This window comes from Onychostoma macrolepis, chromosome 05 (genome assembly GCF_012432095.1).
Source record: "Onychostoma macrolepis isolate SWU-2019 chromosome 05, ASM1243209v1, whole genome shotgun sequence".
Lineage (NCBI taxonomy): Eukaryota > Metazoa > Chordata > Actinopteri > Cypriniformes > Cyprinidae > Onychostoma > Onychostoma macrolepis.
This window is the reverse complement of record NC_081159.1, coordinates 18,959,358-18,973,696: the sequence shown is the minus strand read 5'-3', so window position 1 is coordinate 18,973,696 and position 14,339 is coordinate 18,959,358. Positions and strand designations below refer to the sequence as shown.

General features: G+C 38.3%; 2 protein-coding genes across 2 annotated transcripts; one reads left to right on the top strand and one right to left on the bottom strand.

The window, feature by feature from the left end:
- Nucleotides 1–51: 51 nt before the first annotated feature.
- c9 (complement component 9) lies at nt 52–5,064 on the top strand. The gene is made up of 11 exons (XM_058776254.1): nt 52–207; nt 369–477; nt 674–824; nt 925–1,075; nt 1,411–1,549; nt 2,528–2,992; nt 3,204–3,444; nt 3,623–3,757; nt 4,054–4,229; nt 4,322–4,550; nt 4,649–5,064. The coding sequence occupies exons 1-11, from the start codon at nt 53–55 to the stop codon at nt 4,798–4,800; spliced, it is 2,103 nt and encodes a 700-aa protein (XP_058632237.1). The 5' UTR covers nt 52; the 3' UTR covers nt 4,801–5,064.
- Nucleotides 5,065–8,425: 3,361 nt separating this feature from the next.
- gas1b (growth arrest-specific 1b) lies at nt 8,426–10,915 on the bottom strand. The gene has a single exon (XM_058776451.1). The coding sequence runs from the start codon at nt 10,221–10,223 to the stop codon at nt 9,435–9,437; it is 789 nt and encodes a 262-aa protein (XP_058632434.1). The 5' UTR covers nt 10,224–10,915; the 3' UTR covers nt 8,426–9,434.
- Between the last annotated feature and the right edge of the window lie 3,424 nt (nt 10,916–14,339).

Genomic DNA, 14,339 nt, shown 5'->3' with positions numbered 1-14,339 from the left:
GTCTTTGGAGACACACACATTTCCAAACCTCTTGTCAACTCTAAAAAGCTTGATGTTAATTATTAACCTTGAATGCTTAAATAGAAGCTTACAAATTCCTACACACATTCAAAGGACCATCCAAAGCTTCACCATGAAGGCTTTTGCTTTATGTGTAACAATATGCATTCTTTATCAGGTTAATGGAAAGAGCATAACGGACCATATGTATGTATGCACTAATCAACAAAAATTGGAGTGCATGCTACACTAATAGATTTGGAAAATGCGGGAAATAATACCTTTATGTTTATTTTTTGTGTTAGACCAAAGTCATGCACTAGGATGGAGTTGGAATTGTAAGTGATAATGATTTATCTTTCTCAAAGGCAAGGGACAAGACGAGAGGTGCGAGAAATTAATGATCCCGGATCAATCGACTGCAAAATGAGCGCCTGGTCCCAGTGGACGTCCTGCGACCCATGCACTAATAGGACGGTACTGTAATTCCTGTTCTCTTTCTGTTTCTCTTTAAACACCTATCTTGTCATCTGTCTCAGACTTGTGAATGTATAACGTCTTTGAAATTGTTATGTGAAATCATTCTGATTTAATAATAATCCAACAAGTCACACAGCTTAATTCGTCAGAATTGAATAAATGTGAAGCATTCACCTGTGTCTGTGTAACACAGCATCGCTCTAGAGGTATTGAGGTCTTTGGGCAGTTTAAAGGCTCTAGGTGCATAAAGCCAATTGGAGACCGGAAACCCTGTAAACCTTCTACCAAATGCCAGATGGACCCTCCACCTGTCTGCAAGAGCTCTCAATGGAGGTGCGCTTCAGGTTAGTATTTTTTCTCTTTGCAAAGCTGGCCAGTAGAAATTCAGTTGTAGGGTGAATTTTTAAACAATATTCAGTATTAACAATATTACTCTGCCCTAAGGAATATGTATAAACAAAAATCTGAGGTGTAACGGGGATCACGACTGTGGAGAGCCTGATACGTCTGATGAAGATGAGTGTGATATCATCAGGACACCTTGCGGCAAGACAGCTGTATTTGAGTCTGATATAGCCGTCCAAGCTGGATATGGGTCAGAGCCTTTTGTATCTCTCAAAATTTGCTTATAATTATTATTGCTTATTCAGCAAGAATACATTAACTAAGAATACATTAACTAATTAAGAAAACAAAAAAACTAGATATTTTGAAAAAAAAAAAAATTTATTTCACATTGGGGTTTGCATTAATTATTGGTAACATAAACTCTTGCAATTTTTTTAGGCATTGTGAAATCAATTTTTTTTTTTACTGTAATTATGAAATAGAATAAAAAATAATGACTGACAAATGTTCCAATTATCACTACAGTTCTGGATATACAACTTCTGCACATTTTCTAGAGATGCTTAATTCCTGTCTCAACAGAATAAATATTCTGGGATCTGGACCTCGAATGAATCCCTTCAGTAACAGATTCTATAATGGTCAATGTAACCGGATCAGAGAACCATCCACATTGGAATATAACAGACTGCCTTGGAATGTTGGAGTTCTCAACTATGAGGTGGGTCTCTCATTTTACTGTATGCTTGATGTCAGCTGTTGTTTTACAAAGCTTTTGAGTATAAAAGGAATAGTTGAAATGAAAATTTGCTGAAAATGTACTTATAAGGTCATTCAAAATGTAGATGAATAAGTTGCTTCATCGGAACAGATTTGGAGAAATTTTAGCAGTACATCACTTGCTTACCAGTGGATCCCCTGTGAATGGGGACAAAAAGCTTTGTGTTTGTAATAAACAAATCCATCACGGCATTTTTTAACTTCTAACCATTGCTTCCAGCTAAAATAGGAGTCATCTATCCATAATATTGCTTTCTCAAGTGAAAGGTTCTCGCATCTGAATCAGGAGAGAAATATGCACATGTAAAGCACTGTTTACAAGTGAAAACATTCCAAAACAGTATTTTGGTGTGAGAAGGCACTAAGTGACTTTTTCACTGAAGACACCGTTATTATGGATTACGGACTCTTATTTTGGCCAGAAGCAAAAGTTTAAAGGGGTCATATAATGCCCATTTTCCACAAGTTGATATTATTCTTTAGGGTCTTAATGAAAAGTCTGTAACATAGTTTGGTTAAAATTTCTCATTGGTAGTGTAAAAAACACACTTTTTACCCTGTCAAAAACAGCTCTTTTCAGAGAAAGCAGTATTGTGTCATTCTCTTTTAAATGTTAATGAGTTCTTCTGACCCCGTGATCAATTGGTGAGTAAGTGATGCAATGCTAAAATTCTCCAAATCTGTTCTGATGAAAAAAAGACAACTCTTGGATTTACATCTTGGATGGCCTGAGGGTGAGTAAATATTCAGCAAATTTTCATTTTTGGCTTTACTATTCCTTTAGCTGTGTGCAAAACAAACTGTAAATCTCCTAAAAATGACTGTGAGACAAACAGATATGTTAATAGTTAAATGCATTTAATTTCTAACAAAGACAACCATCTAAAAAAATTAAAAAGTCCTGTTTCTTTATCTTCAGACAAAAGTGGAAGAGAGCAGCTCTAAGGAGATGTATGAGGACATTCACTCTTTAATAAAAGAGATAACTAGGGAATCCTCAACATCTTTTGAAGCAGGCTTAAACTTCAAGTTTACACCTACTGAGCCCTCCAGTTCTGATTCAGGTGAGGCTGGCAGTGCTGGTGGAGGTGGTGAAGTTGCCGGCCCCAGCGACGGTGGTGAAGTGGCAAGTCCCGATGAGGGCGGTGCAGCTGAAGGTCCTGGTGAGGGCGGTGCAGCTGAAGGTCCTGGTGAGGGCGGTGCAGCTGAAGGTCCCGGTGAGGGCGGTGAAGCTCCAGGTCCTGGTGAGGGTGGTGAAGCTGAAGTATTTGATGCAGGCAAAAATACTAGTCCTGGTTTAGGTTTTAGTGCATCAGTAGGATTTGACACTAAGCAATCAACAACAAATATCATCAAACAGCTGTCAGAAATCACAATGACCAAGGTGAGTTATTGCTTGTTCTCTTTTGAAGGGCTATTTGCACTTTATTCATTATAATTCACATGTTTAGGCTCATGAGCCACTATGTGCATAGAACAGGCTGGAATTCAAAACTGTAAAAATTTAAAAAAAATATATATATATCCATATATATTTACAATATAAAGAAGTCTTTTGCTCATGTAGGGTATACTACAAACACGGTCTCTTTCAGAGAAAGACCTTCATGAGAGTGAAAGGCAGAGTGGAGCTGGCAACCTACAGGATGAGACAGCGAGGGCTGGAGGTGTCCTCGACGTTCCTGGATGATGTGGATGCCCTTCCACTTACATATGAGAAGGGCCAGTATTTTGCTTTCTTAGAGGACTATGGAACACACTTCACCAAGAACGGAAAGTCTGGTGGAGATTACGAACTTGTTTATATAATGAATGAGGATGTCCTCAAACTAAAAAGTAAGTTTAAAAGTTTTGTAAGTTTTTTTGTCTTTTTTTTTTTGTAAAATATGCAGATATAGGCTTCTGTATGATTCAAAGACAAGGCATTAATGAGAAGCATAGCTCACTTTTTCAGCCTGAAAGTCTGATTAAAATATTTGTTTTTATTCGATGGTTCAACTTTATCTGATTGCAGAGGTCACAGAATCCACAGTCAAGGAATGTTTAGAGCTTGGATTTAAGGGCAACATCCAATTTACTCAAGCACTAACAGGAGAAGGACACATTAAACCAAAAAACAACTGTGATGAACTAACAGACAAACCCACAGGTGTGAAAGAGTATTTTTTTTTTAACAGTAAGCTAGAAGGATTGTTCACTCAAACATGAACAATAAAATGAAAGTTAATGGGGTCCAGTGTTATTTTGGCCCCCACTGACTTTCATAGTATGAATAAAAACAGTTAATTTACAGTAACTTTACTATTTGTGTTAAAAAAAAAGGTTTGGACCTGAGGGTGACTAATTGAAGATAGAATTAAAATTTTTGGTCAAACTATCCCTTCAAATTAATCAGACACATGCCTTTTGATAAAAAGATAAACTGTTCACAACCTTCTTCACCAGATGACAGTAACACGAAGGGGGTTATTGATAAAGTACTGATCGCAGTGAGAGGGGGCAGTCCGGCTTCAGCAGTAGCCATGAAGTCTCAGCTCACTAAAGATGGCATTCTAGACTATAATCAGTTTGTGGAATGGGCAAAGACCATCTCTGCTCTGCCAGCTCTCATTCACAGTGATGTGAGACTCACCTCCCATTTACTTTACTTGCCAGTGCATGCATGGTAACTGTTATAATGGAACACAATTTGTTTTCATTATTGTGTTGACAGCCTGAACCCATCTACAACGCGATCCCTTTGGACTTTCCTGATGCTCAGCCCAGACGGGAAAATCTCAGAAGAGCCCTGGATGACTATGTGGCCGAGTACAGCGTGTGTAAGTGCCAGCCGTGCCAGAACGGTGGCACTGTGATCCAGATAGATGGGGAGTGTAAATGCATGTGCCCACCAGGGACTGAAGGTGTTGCGTGTCAGATCATCGAGATGGAACTGGTGAAAGGTGTGTGTTTCGGTGTGAACAGGTCTGTAAAACTTCCATAGCATTAATTTGTGTTGGTTTGAGTTGAGCGTTCCCTCTGTCTGTTCAATCACTTCTAGCCAAGTCTTTTGAACAACTGGGAAACTGGGTCTGCTGGTCTTCCTGGTCGCACTGCTCCGGCGGGCGTCGCAGACGGACGCGCACGTGCAATACTGGCGGTGTACCAGGCGGAATCTGCAGAGGAGACACAACTCGTGAAGACTACTGCTAATATTGTAGTTCAAATAGAAAAATAGTCATTAGATATTAAAAAATAAGATACAAATTACAATTGCTTGTACATTCAGATATTTCTCTCATGAAGAGCGGGTTAGAGAAACACATGTTTGACAACACTGCCATCTTGTGGTCAATAGAAAAACAGTTGCATTACAGAAATGGCAAGCTTTTCTCATATTACCTGACTTTTTGCCTTCCACGGCTGTACCATACTGTGATGGTTTCACAAATAAATTTCATGTCACTTTAAAATATACCATGGTATGATATTAATTTAGCCTACTGAATAGCATTGTCTATTTAAGTTTAGTTAAACTAAAGCATGTGTTTCCTCCTCTCCCGCATCATATTCATAACAATTAGTGATATGAAAATCAAAGAAAATCTGGTGGTAATTATCCTGCCTGTTAGTAAAGCCACAAGATTTACTCACATAAACAAGAATTTACTAGAGGGTAAATGTCTGTGAATGAGACCTTTGGATCTTTGATCACTTTGTCTGTGAATTGATAATAACCTTAACCATGTTAAATGATTTGACTAGAATCCACTTTTTAATGAACTGCCATCCTCATAGTATTATTTATATAATAATATAGCATATTTGAACATTTATTTTATAGAATAGCCTTTTTTTAAACGAGAACTAGTGTTTGGGGGCACACAAAGAAGAAATGAATGTATGAGGAATAGATGTGATGTTGAAGTAGATGGCTCACTTTTCACTCTTCTTGGGCCTCTAGAGGTCAAGTTAATAGAGTAGCACTCGTAGCTCCCTATTGAGCCTCTGAGAAGCTCCTTTCAGCTTCAATACCCTTCAAGAGTCAACTTGTGGTGGCAATGGCTTTGGACTGACACCCTATTTAAAAACAACACTCCAAACCAAGAAGAAAAAAAAACATTATATTCAATTTCATTCATGTTTATTTGTATAGTGCTTCAAAATGGTTTCAAAGCAGCTTTACAAAAAAATGCATGTTTCTACATTACAAGTAATTTGTTATCAGAGGTGACTCTCAAAGTAATTTCCATATGGCAGAAGTGTGTGTGTCTATATATGTATATATATATATATATATATATATATATATTGAGCTGTAATAATATTGATCAGAGAGAATGAAAAGAGAAAGGGAAAATATGTCAAAGCAATGAGCTAAAAGGTGCACCTCCTGCTTAACCCCCAAAGAAGAAACTAAAATGTTCCAGTGCAGTCAGATTCTAACTTCCCTGAGGTCATGGCATCCATTGAAGTTTCTAAGAGCCGTCACGCCACATTACCTTTCCCATCTGTCTCAGAACCGTGAAAATTAAGTTATGCCCCATGTCAGCACAGTTTTGTCTCTCCTCTCACACTCTTTTCACTGCTCCCCTCTTTTTCTTCATCCCCTTGATGGAAGAAAAAATGGACATAGAAGAGCAATCAAGTCATATGCACCCATGCAGTCCGGATCACTATTGCAGACTAAAGTATGCTGATGGTGTGGAGGGGTCCTCTGTTTGTCCATGTAGGGTCATTCAGAAAAGGCCCTTCACTGCCTGCCCTTCCCCCAAATTCCTGCTTTAAGAACCCCTTAAAAACCAACCCCCTCTTCCCATCCACTGACCTGCCAACCAAACCTCTTCTTTCTCCTGCGTTCCCCTCTCAAAATATTTTCATGTTTGGTTTATGTCAACAGCTTAAATGTACTATGGATAAAGTTTCCACAAAGAGAATCTGCTCCGTGTCTCATTGGTTATGTAACACCATGATGTAAATGTGTTCAGTTGAGAGGACTATTGTGATTTTTTTTTTTATCACATCCTGAATCTTACATGAAAGCCAACTCAATATGTACACATGCTGACACATGTTACACAAAAATTAAGAATTTGAAAGTAATAGGAATCTTAAACACAACGTTTTCTACTCTGCTGTTTTTCACTTCCTTTACACTCAAATCTGTGGACATAACTGGATTAACAACAGTGTTGTCAGTTTTAAAGAGGTCTGTTCTCAACAAAAACTGGATGTGACAGGTTCAACACAGCATGCCTGATCTGAGAAATGGCTCGCCTTTTACAAAGTCCCAGTGGGGCCCTTCACCTGATGAGGATGAATAGTCAATTCACCTCATCTTGTTACTTCAAACTGAGAGAAAACAACAAGCAGAAAAGTTCAGTTACGAGTCAGTATGCATTTTTTGTAAATACTTTCAGAAAAGAAATAACAAAACTAAACAAAAAATATTTAAATATATATATATATATATATATATGCCATTGTTGTTACTTACATTCTAAAGTTTTAAATTCCAGATTATCAATACATACATCTTTTCTGACAAAGTTTTTCCTCACAAAACTAAAATAATACTAAATATTTGCTCTCCCAAAAATAAAGTATTTAAATTTGTACTTTTTTTCTATTAAAAACATGTATAAATACAAATAAGGCATACAAATTTTGAGGAATGTAGTTTTTGAAAAAGTAACCTCCTCCATTTGGACCAGATTAACATAATTTACATTGTTCTATCTTCTCCTTCTGCTCTCTCAAGAACGTTCACTCTGCTCTTTCTAGAGGTGTCAGCTAGAAGACAGAATGAAGTGCCAGGTCATTGTGTACTACCTCTATTGTGTGTTTAGTATTAGCATGACAGAAGTGCCACTCGACTTCTCCTTCTTTCATTAAGACTGAGAAAGCTTGCCCCATGTCTGCCTTGAAATGAACCAAGCACCACGGCTGCCATCTTGGATCTCTAGAGCTCTAGTAACACAGCATAAAAATTCACTATTTTCTCAATGATTAGTTTCTGTGAGAGGCTGACATTTTTTAAGGTGTTGGGGGGAGGGCAAATTCTATATTTATGGCATAATACCTTATTGCTCTTTTGTGTTTGGAATGCTAATTAGGTATCAAGCTGGTATTGTTATATTAAACTTAACAAAGAGGCATATGGAATCTAAGAGGAGATTTGTGCTACCCAAGTGCTACTCACACTGAGAAGCAAACTCTTTTGAGCAGCAACAAGCCCACTTACACACACAGTAGCAGGCTGAGTGCGTTTGTGATGGCTACTTGAGGCTTCATTCACGCGAACACTGTTTTTTTCCTTGTCAGCCTGAGCGAAGACTTTAAATAAACACTCAGGCTTTGAACAAATAAGCCAGTCTCTTGGCTCATGCTCAACTCTGATCCTGTTTAAAGACAACCTCATTTGTTTCCTTAGATGTTGAGAGTCTCTGGGAACTTAGACTAACTCCCTCTGTAAACATTTATGTTTACAAGGTCAAGTGCAGGCACAGACAGAGCCAAAATGTTTGACTACATGCTCATGATAATGACTTTGGTAACATTTATAAACTGCAGGGGAGGTCAGGTGGAAATTAAAGCTTTTTTGATGATGGCAGACAGAATATTGTTGACTAAACTGCTTTATAATGACTTGGGATATTTAATGCTCATTTTATAGCATATTAGTATATCTTCTAAAATGGTACGTTAAAATTAAAGTATTTAATTTTAGCATGTAGAATAGAAAGTAAAAACATACCTTCATTTACCTGACATCAGATCTGCATGTAAAGTCATTGTATTAGTTTGTATAGTGAAATAACTAGACACACAAGTCAGATGATCTTTGGAATAATTTGAAGCCAATCTTTATGAACATTATTGCATGGTATTGTTTATCAACATTATTCACACAATTATATGATACAGAAACATTCTACACATTTACAATAAGCATTTTGTTTACACTAACCAATCTTTCATACAAAAATAAACTTCCAATATTTATTTATCTCTTTGAATAGCAGTTTCCACAATAGTTCATAATAACTTAATATATAGCGGAGCACATATTTCCAACATATTTTCTTTACATCAAAGACAAATTACTCCTTTTCATGGTGTGCAGATTTTGGCAGCTCAACTAGGTTTTAAAAAACAACCTTTCACTATGGGATTCTGGTTTTCTTCTCCTCCCATTTTCTTCTTTATTTTTATCCAGTGGGCTGTTTCTGTCGTCTACCTGTACATTTTAAGCGCCTATAAGCAGAAAACAGGGCTTTCTAGCCAAGTCCCAACCCCAAAAAATAAAAAAATAAAAGTTGGACACTAACATGTTTTGCCCATTGAGACATCGGCTACTTAACGTGGGCAGCTCATTGGACCAAATACAATGTGCGAATTATTCCATTACTCTTTTAGGGGACTATTTTTCTGTCAGTAGCCTAATTTACGATATGAGATTCGTCTCGTGGTGCGCCCGCACTTCAACTAACGACGTTCTATACAAAACACAAAAGGTCTTGTTATATTTTTGTGAGTACATCTACACAATAAAGTGATAAGTAATGTGCTACTTTTACCGCGGGAAAGTGATCACGTAGCGCTACTGTTGCTTTTAATAACCTTGAGACTTCCCAAGTGTCTTAATACTTGGCTTGAAACGTCGTATATATACACACTTGTGTATATAACCCCCTCCACACACACACACACATGCACCTTTTGTTTTTACTTCCATGTCTGGGGGGAGGGGGGAGTGTTAGGGCTTAATTTGGGGAAGTCCGAATTCACCCCCATTATTTCCACCCAGGCCAAATATGCAGTTACTTCTGAAAACATGCCCTAGTCTATCTTATTACAACAAGAGAAGAAAGTGTCAAAATGGTGGACATCACAATCGAACTCTTTTGTGCTCTTAAATCCCAGGCATCACTCTCCTCGTCCTCATAATCCGTCTCATAGTCGTCGTCCAAGTCGTCCTCGGTATCTGAAAAGCCACTCCCGCCGTACCGTTCGTTAAAGCAGAAGTTTTTCATGCTGCCTTTGACATACTCGCATATGGTCCTCTCTGTGCCGTCGCACACGCAAGTATCCAGCTGCTGGGCTTTGGGGATGGAGCGCATGTTCGTGATGACCCGCCGGCAGTCTTCAGAGCAGCGGTCTCCGCCGAACAGTTTCCTGCAGTGATACAGATAGTCCCGCATGGCGGTGCTGCACTCGGGATCCTTCTCACACTGCTTACGCGCTTCGGTGCAGCCCATGTGGCTCGTTCTGGGCATACAGGGTTCAATGGCTCGCTTGGTCATCTTGCATAAAGTGTCCGAGGCGCACTCGCAGTCCTCCAGTGCCGGGCCGTTCACAGTCAGATTGAGCTGAATGATGGAAGAAATGCAATGGCTGGGACATTTCTTCCTGTTGCCGTTTATCACCGGACCGCACGCGTGTAGATACTGAGTGTACGCATAGTGACACTCCGGTTCTCCTTGGCACTTCACGATGGCTTGCCAGCATATCAAGCGCTGGTTGTGTGCCGGTGATGCGGTTGATAAACGACTATAACATATCAACGCACAGCCGATGGACAAAATCAATATTTGCAGCCGTAGAATGACTGCAGAGTTGCCAGAGCTTGCCATTCCTTGATGTTGCAGAAGCTTAAAAGTTAACTTATTAGATCAAGGGATTCCATTTGTTGGTTTATAACCCATAATGTTTCTCCAGCAGAGACTGAGATAAACAACTCCTCTTGTTCCATTTAGCCGCGTTCTTCTGCTGACCACTTCAGATAGTTAAGTATGCTCATATTTGTTCCTTCGATATCCGCAGAAACGTGTATCGAAACTCCTCCATGGACAAAACACCAAACGGCTGGAAACGAATCACATTTGCTCACTGCCGCGAAAGCCAAACGTACAGCAACATCTTGAAGCGCGTCGAGTCTTTAGTCTATTCTCGCTGCTCTTTGTGCAGTAATCCAGCGAGGAATCAACGGTTTATACATTTAATGACATCGAAACGTACCAAAAGCGATCTCACACTGCGTCTTGTTCAAATAACAAAGCTGGAAAAAGTTCAACTCTCTCTGTGAGATGTCTTGGTGGATCTGTTCAGTTACCCGGACCCCAGAAGTATGCATGCAGCACACTATTGGTCTGATCAGTTGTTGTGATTTCTGACGTCACTTGGAGGGTGGAGGTCAGAATTTGATGAAGGTCGAGAATGTGGAGAGGGTGCGGGCAGTAATTTGACTTGATAAAGCGTCAGACCCCGCCTACCGTGACACAGTGCTAGAATATTTTGGCTATCAAAGTGCATTGCATGTCCCTGCCCAGTGCTCAGTACCCTAACAGCAATGCTTAGCTATTTTCAATTCTAAGTAATTATGTGTAATTAGCTACTTGAACTTATTTAGCCTTCAGCCTCTCTTAAGAAGTGTTTTAATAACTATTCGTGTGTCTGCACTCCAAAGAAATATCATTTTAAGGTATTACAACAGACAGTGTCAGTTTATAATTTTATTTTGTTTGATTTAAAAATGGAATGATGTTGATACTTTGAAATAACTTGATCAATTGCTTTCATTCACATTTCATTGACATTTTTAAGGGAAATTATCGGGTCAAGTTTGTTTTAAATAAGAAAATAAATAAAACATAATTCCCTTAAGATCAAATAAAAGATTTCTCAATGAAACAACAGAGAGTTGCGTGTGTTCTTATTTTTAATAAGGTTTCATTTTGCATTGGTTTGTACAATCCATAATGAATTTAACAGGCATTTTGCAGACAGTTGTTTTATTTTGCTTTATTTGGAGAACTGGATTTGTCTGTTTAAACAAAAGGATTTTTTTGCAATCATCACTGCTCCATTTTGATGCATATTCATATGTTTTCAGTGGGTCTCATTCAGTAAATCCAAAATCCACACAACAGTTATTAAAGATTTGTCCAAAAGTCAAGGCATGTGGACACATGCTTCTCTATTAGAAACACTTACAGGAAGTTCACTTAGGTGATTTCTGTGATGGCATGTATTGGACATTGCATTTGGTCAGCAGATGATTGCATGAACAATCCTTTGATCCTCTCTGGTTGGGTTGATTGCCTAAATGAAGCAAAATAACAGCTGTTCCATCACACATCTGTTCTTTTTCCTTCTGTTCTCACCCCAAAACATTCCCATCCCCTCATTATGTACTCCACAGTATTATACAAAATGCCCTTTCTCGTTCATGTTCAACATTGTATGTCTGCATTTTGAGAGATTTAATCAGATAAACTATATAATTAGATATATTTGATGTTACAAATTTTATGTATATCTTTAACATTAACATACATGTTTATGGAATAATCCTGTGCTTTCCATTTCTCAGTATCTGATTATGATCATCACCTGGCTCAGATCTGCAGAATGAGAAGGGGCAGTTTTTGCAGAACAGAGCGGACTGTGTTATCCATGCTCAAACCACAAAGCTCAGGCAGCTGGCCAAAAATGCCCCCTACCCCACCCCCACCTTTCAACATTTTCTCCTTTTTCCAATTAGAGAGATTAGATGTCCCATTTGGGAGGAAAGGAGCAAACAGTCTCATGCAAATTCTGTAACATTCCACAGAAGAACTGTAATACAGCACATCTATTTCCAGCATAACTTTCTCACAAGATTGTTTTTGAAGAAATTAAGTTTTGAACTGATTGGAAATTAGAAAAGTGCTGCAGTTTTGCTATCTGGTGTAATTTCGTTCTGGAGAACGTGCAAGTTTAAAATAATAGATCAATCACACTTTCTGAAAATGCAAACTATTTCACAAGAAGCAATGAAACTGCTTCCCCGACACTGAGAAAACAGAATCGTTCACACACAGAGGACTCCAAGCAACTCCAAGGCTTCACTCCTTACAAAGGACGAAATTGTTCAATCTGCTGAGACTATTACTGCAAGATGTTGGCATTTCCTTTTCTTATAGAGAGAACTGCTGTGAAATGTATTCAGAAACTCTCTGAGGAGTCGGTTGTCCCCTCTTGCCAAGCTGTCAGACCTGTTTATCATTATTTGCTGAAAAGTAGCCCAGGCTTTGCGATCAGGGGAAAAACTAAAAGAGAACTTTCAGTGGAAAGACCTGGATCTAAGATGTGTCTTATTATTTGCATAATTTCAGTTGTAGAGAAGTTCTAGCTCTTTTCGTACACGCATGCTGCTGAAATCTAGCCTGGATCACGTCAATGTTGGACGCAGGCCAGAAATGAAGTGGGCCAAATTTTCTCTCGCTCAGATGAAGTCTGAGGCATGAACAGACAACTCTGTCCTTCATAACTTTAACCAGTTGCATACTTAAAACTATTATAGGTATAAACTACAAAAGTGCCATTCAATTAATGATTATCATATTACATTATACAGTTTTCTTTATGGTCAAAAGAGCTACTGAAAAGTACCAAAGTAAAGAAATCACAATACATGAAGACGTTTACTTTATATAACATAGAATTTCCTTTTTCTATCGAAACTGTTTTGTACTGTTGCCCAAAGTGACAATAAGTCAGCTCTAGGTTAGGAATGCTGAGGGTTTTTTTTGGAAAGAGGGCACATGGCTTTCTCAGCGCTCAAGAAGTCTCAGTCTTCACGTCTCCACCACTGTCACAAATGATTACACACACTGAAGCCTCATTGCCAAAAACATATTCATCAGGACCTCCCTCGTCAAGAAGCTCTCAAAGGCACAGCGATTGCACACTATGATATTAGTTTGTTGCCAAAACGGCCTGGCTCCAAGCTGATTTAATGGAAACAGCTGTTAACTGTCTCTTCGCTACTTTCACTGGTCTGTGTTTGCTTAACCGTCTGCTTTTTTCATATCTTAAGCAAATGTTTCTGAATGAGCTGTTGCAGCCATTTGCTGGGTCTTTTATTAGGAAGACCCTCTCTAAAGCTCTTTATACAAATACCATCTGTTGAACTGAGCAAATACTTTAGATGGAATTTCCCTCTTTGAAACTCCATGATTGTAATGTGTGGCTAAGGTCTAGTATGTCTTGTCTTATCATAATAAAACTTTTTGTGTGTGTAAAAAGCCATATTGTAAAAGTTAAAAGCTTTAAATGGATTGCTGGTCCTTTGCTGTCTTCACTTAAACAACCTGTTAAGTGCACTTGACCCTAAAGTAATGGTCTGGTAATATTTAAACAGTAAAGCATCTGTAAAATGAATAGAACAGAACCTAGGGCTGATGTCATAGCAGTAAAGCTGTTTCCTTGAACAGAATTTATAATAATTTACCAAACTTTTAATCGCATCTTTGAAACAATCGTCGTTTAATGTTTAGTTGTGTAGCCAGAAAACAGTTTATAAATACTAATAAATCTAAAAGGAAGGCCCCAAACATGCTGAATATTTTTCACTTGCTTATCCTCTATTGAAATATGATACTGAATAAAACTGACCCCAGATTCTCATTTTGTTACATCAAACTAAGTATAACACTACTTAGACATCATTGTTTTGAATAGTCTAAACACACACTTACGCAATTTCTGTTTTTCATGTGACTTTTGAAAGCTTTGAAAATGAGCCACATGCTTCTTTTGATGAAATTGTAAAAATTAGTATCTTTAAACTGATATATATCAGCACTGCTCTTGGATGTACTTCAAATCCACATATACTGCACACAGCAGTATGGACATGAAGTTCAAATGGAAATTGTGACTTTTTTCTCTATTATGTAGCTGAGAGAAGTTGCTTATCGAATGAC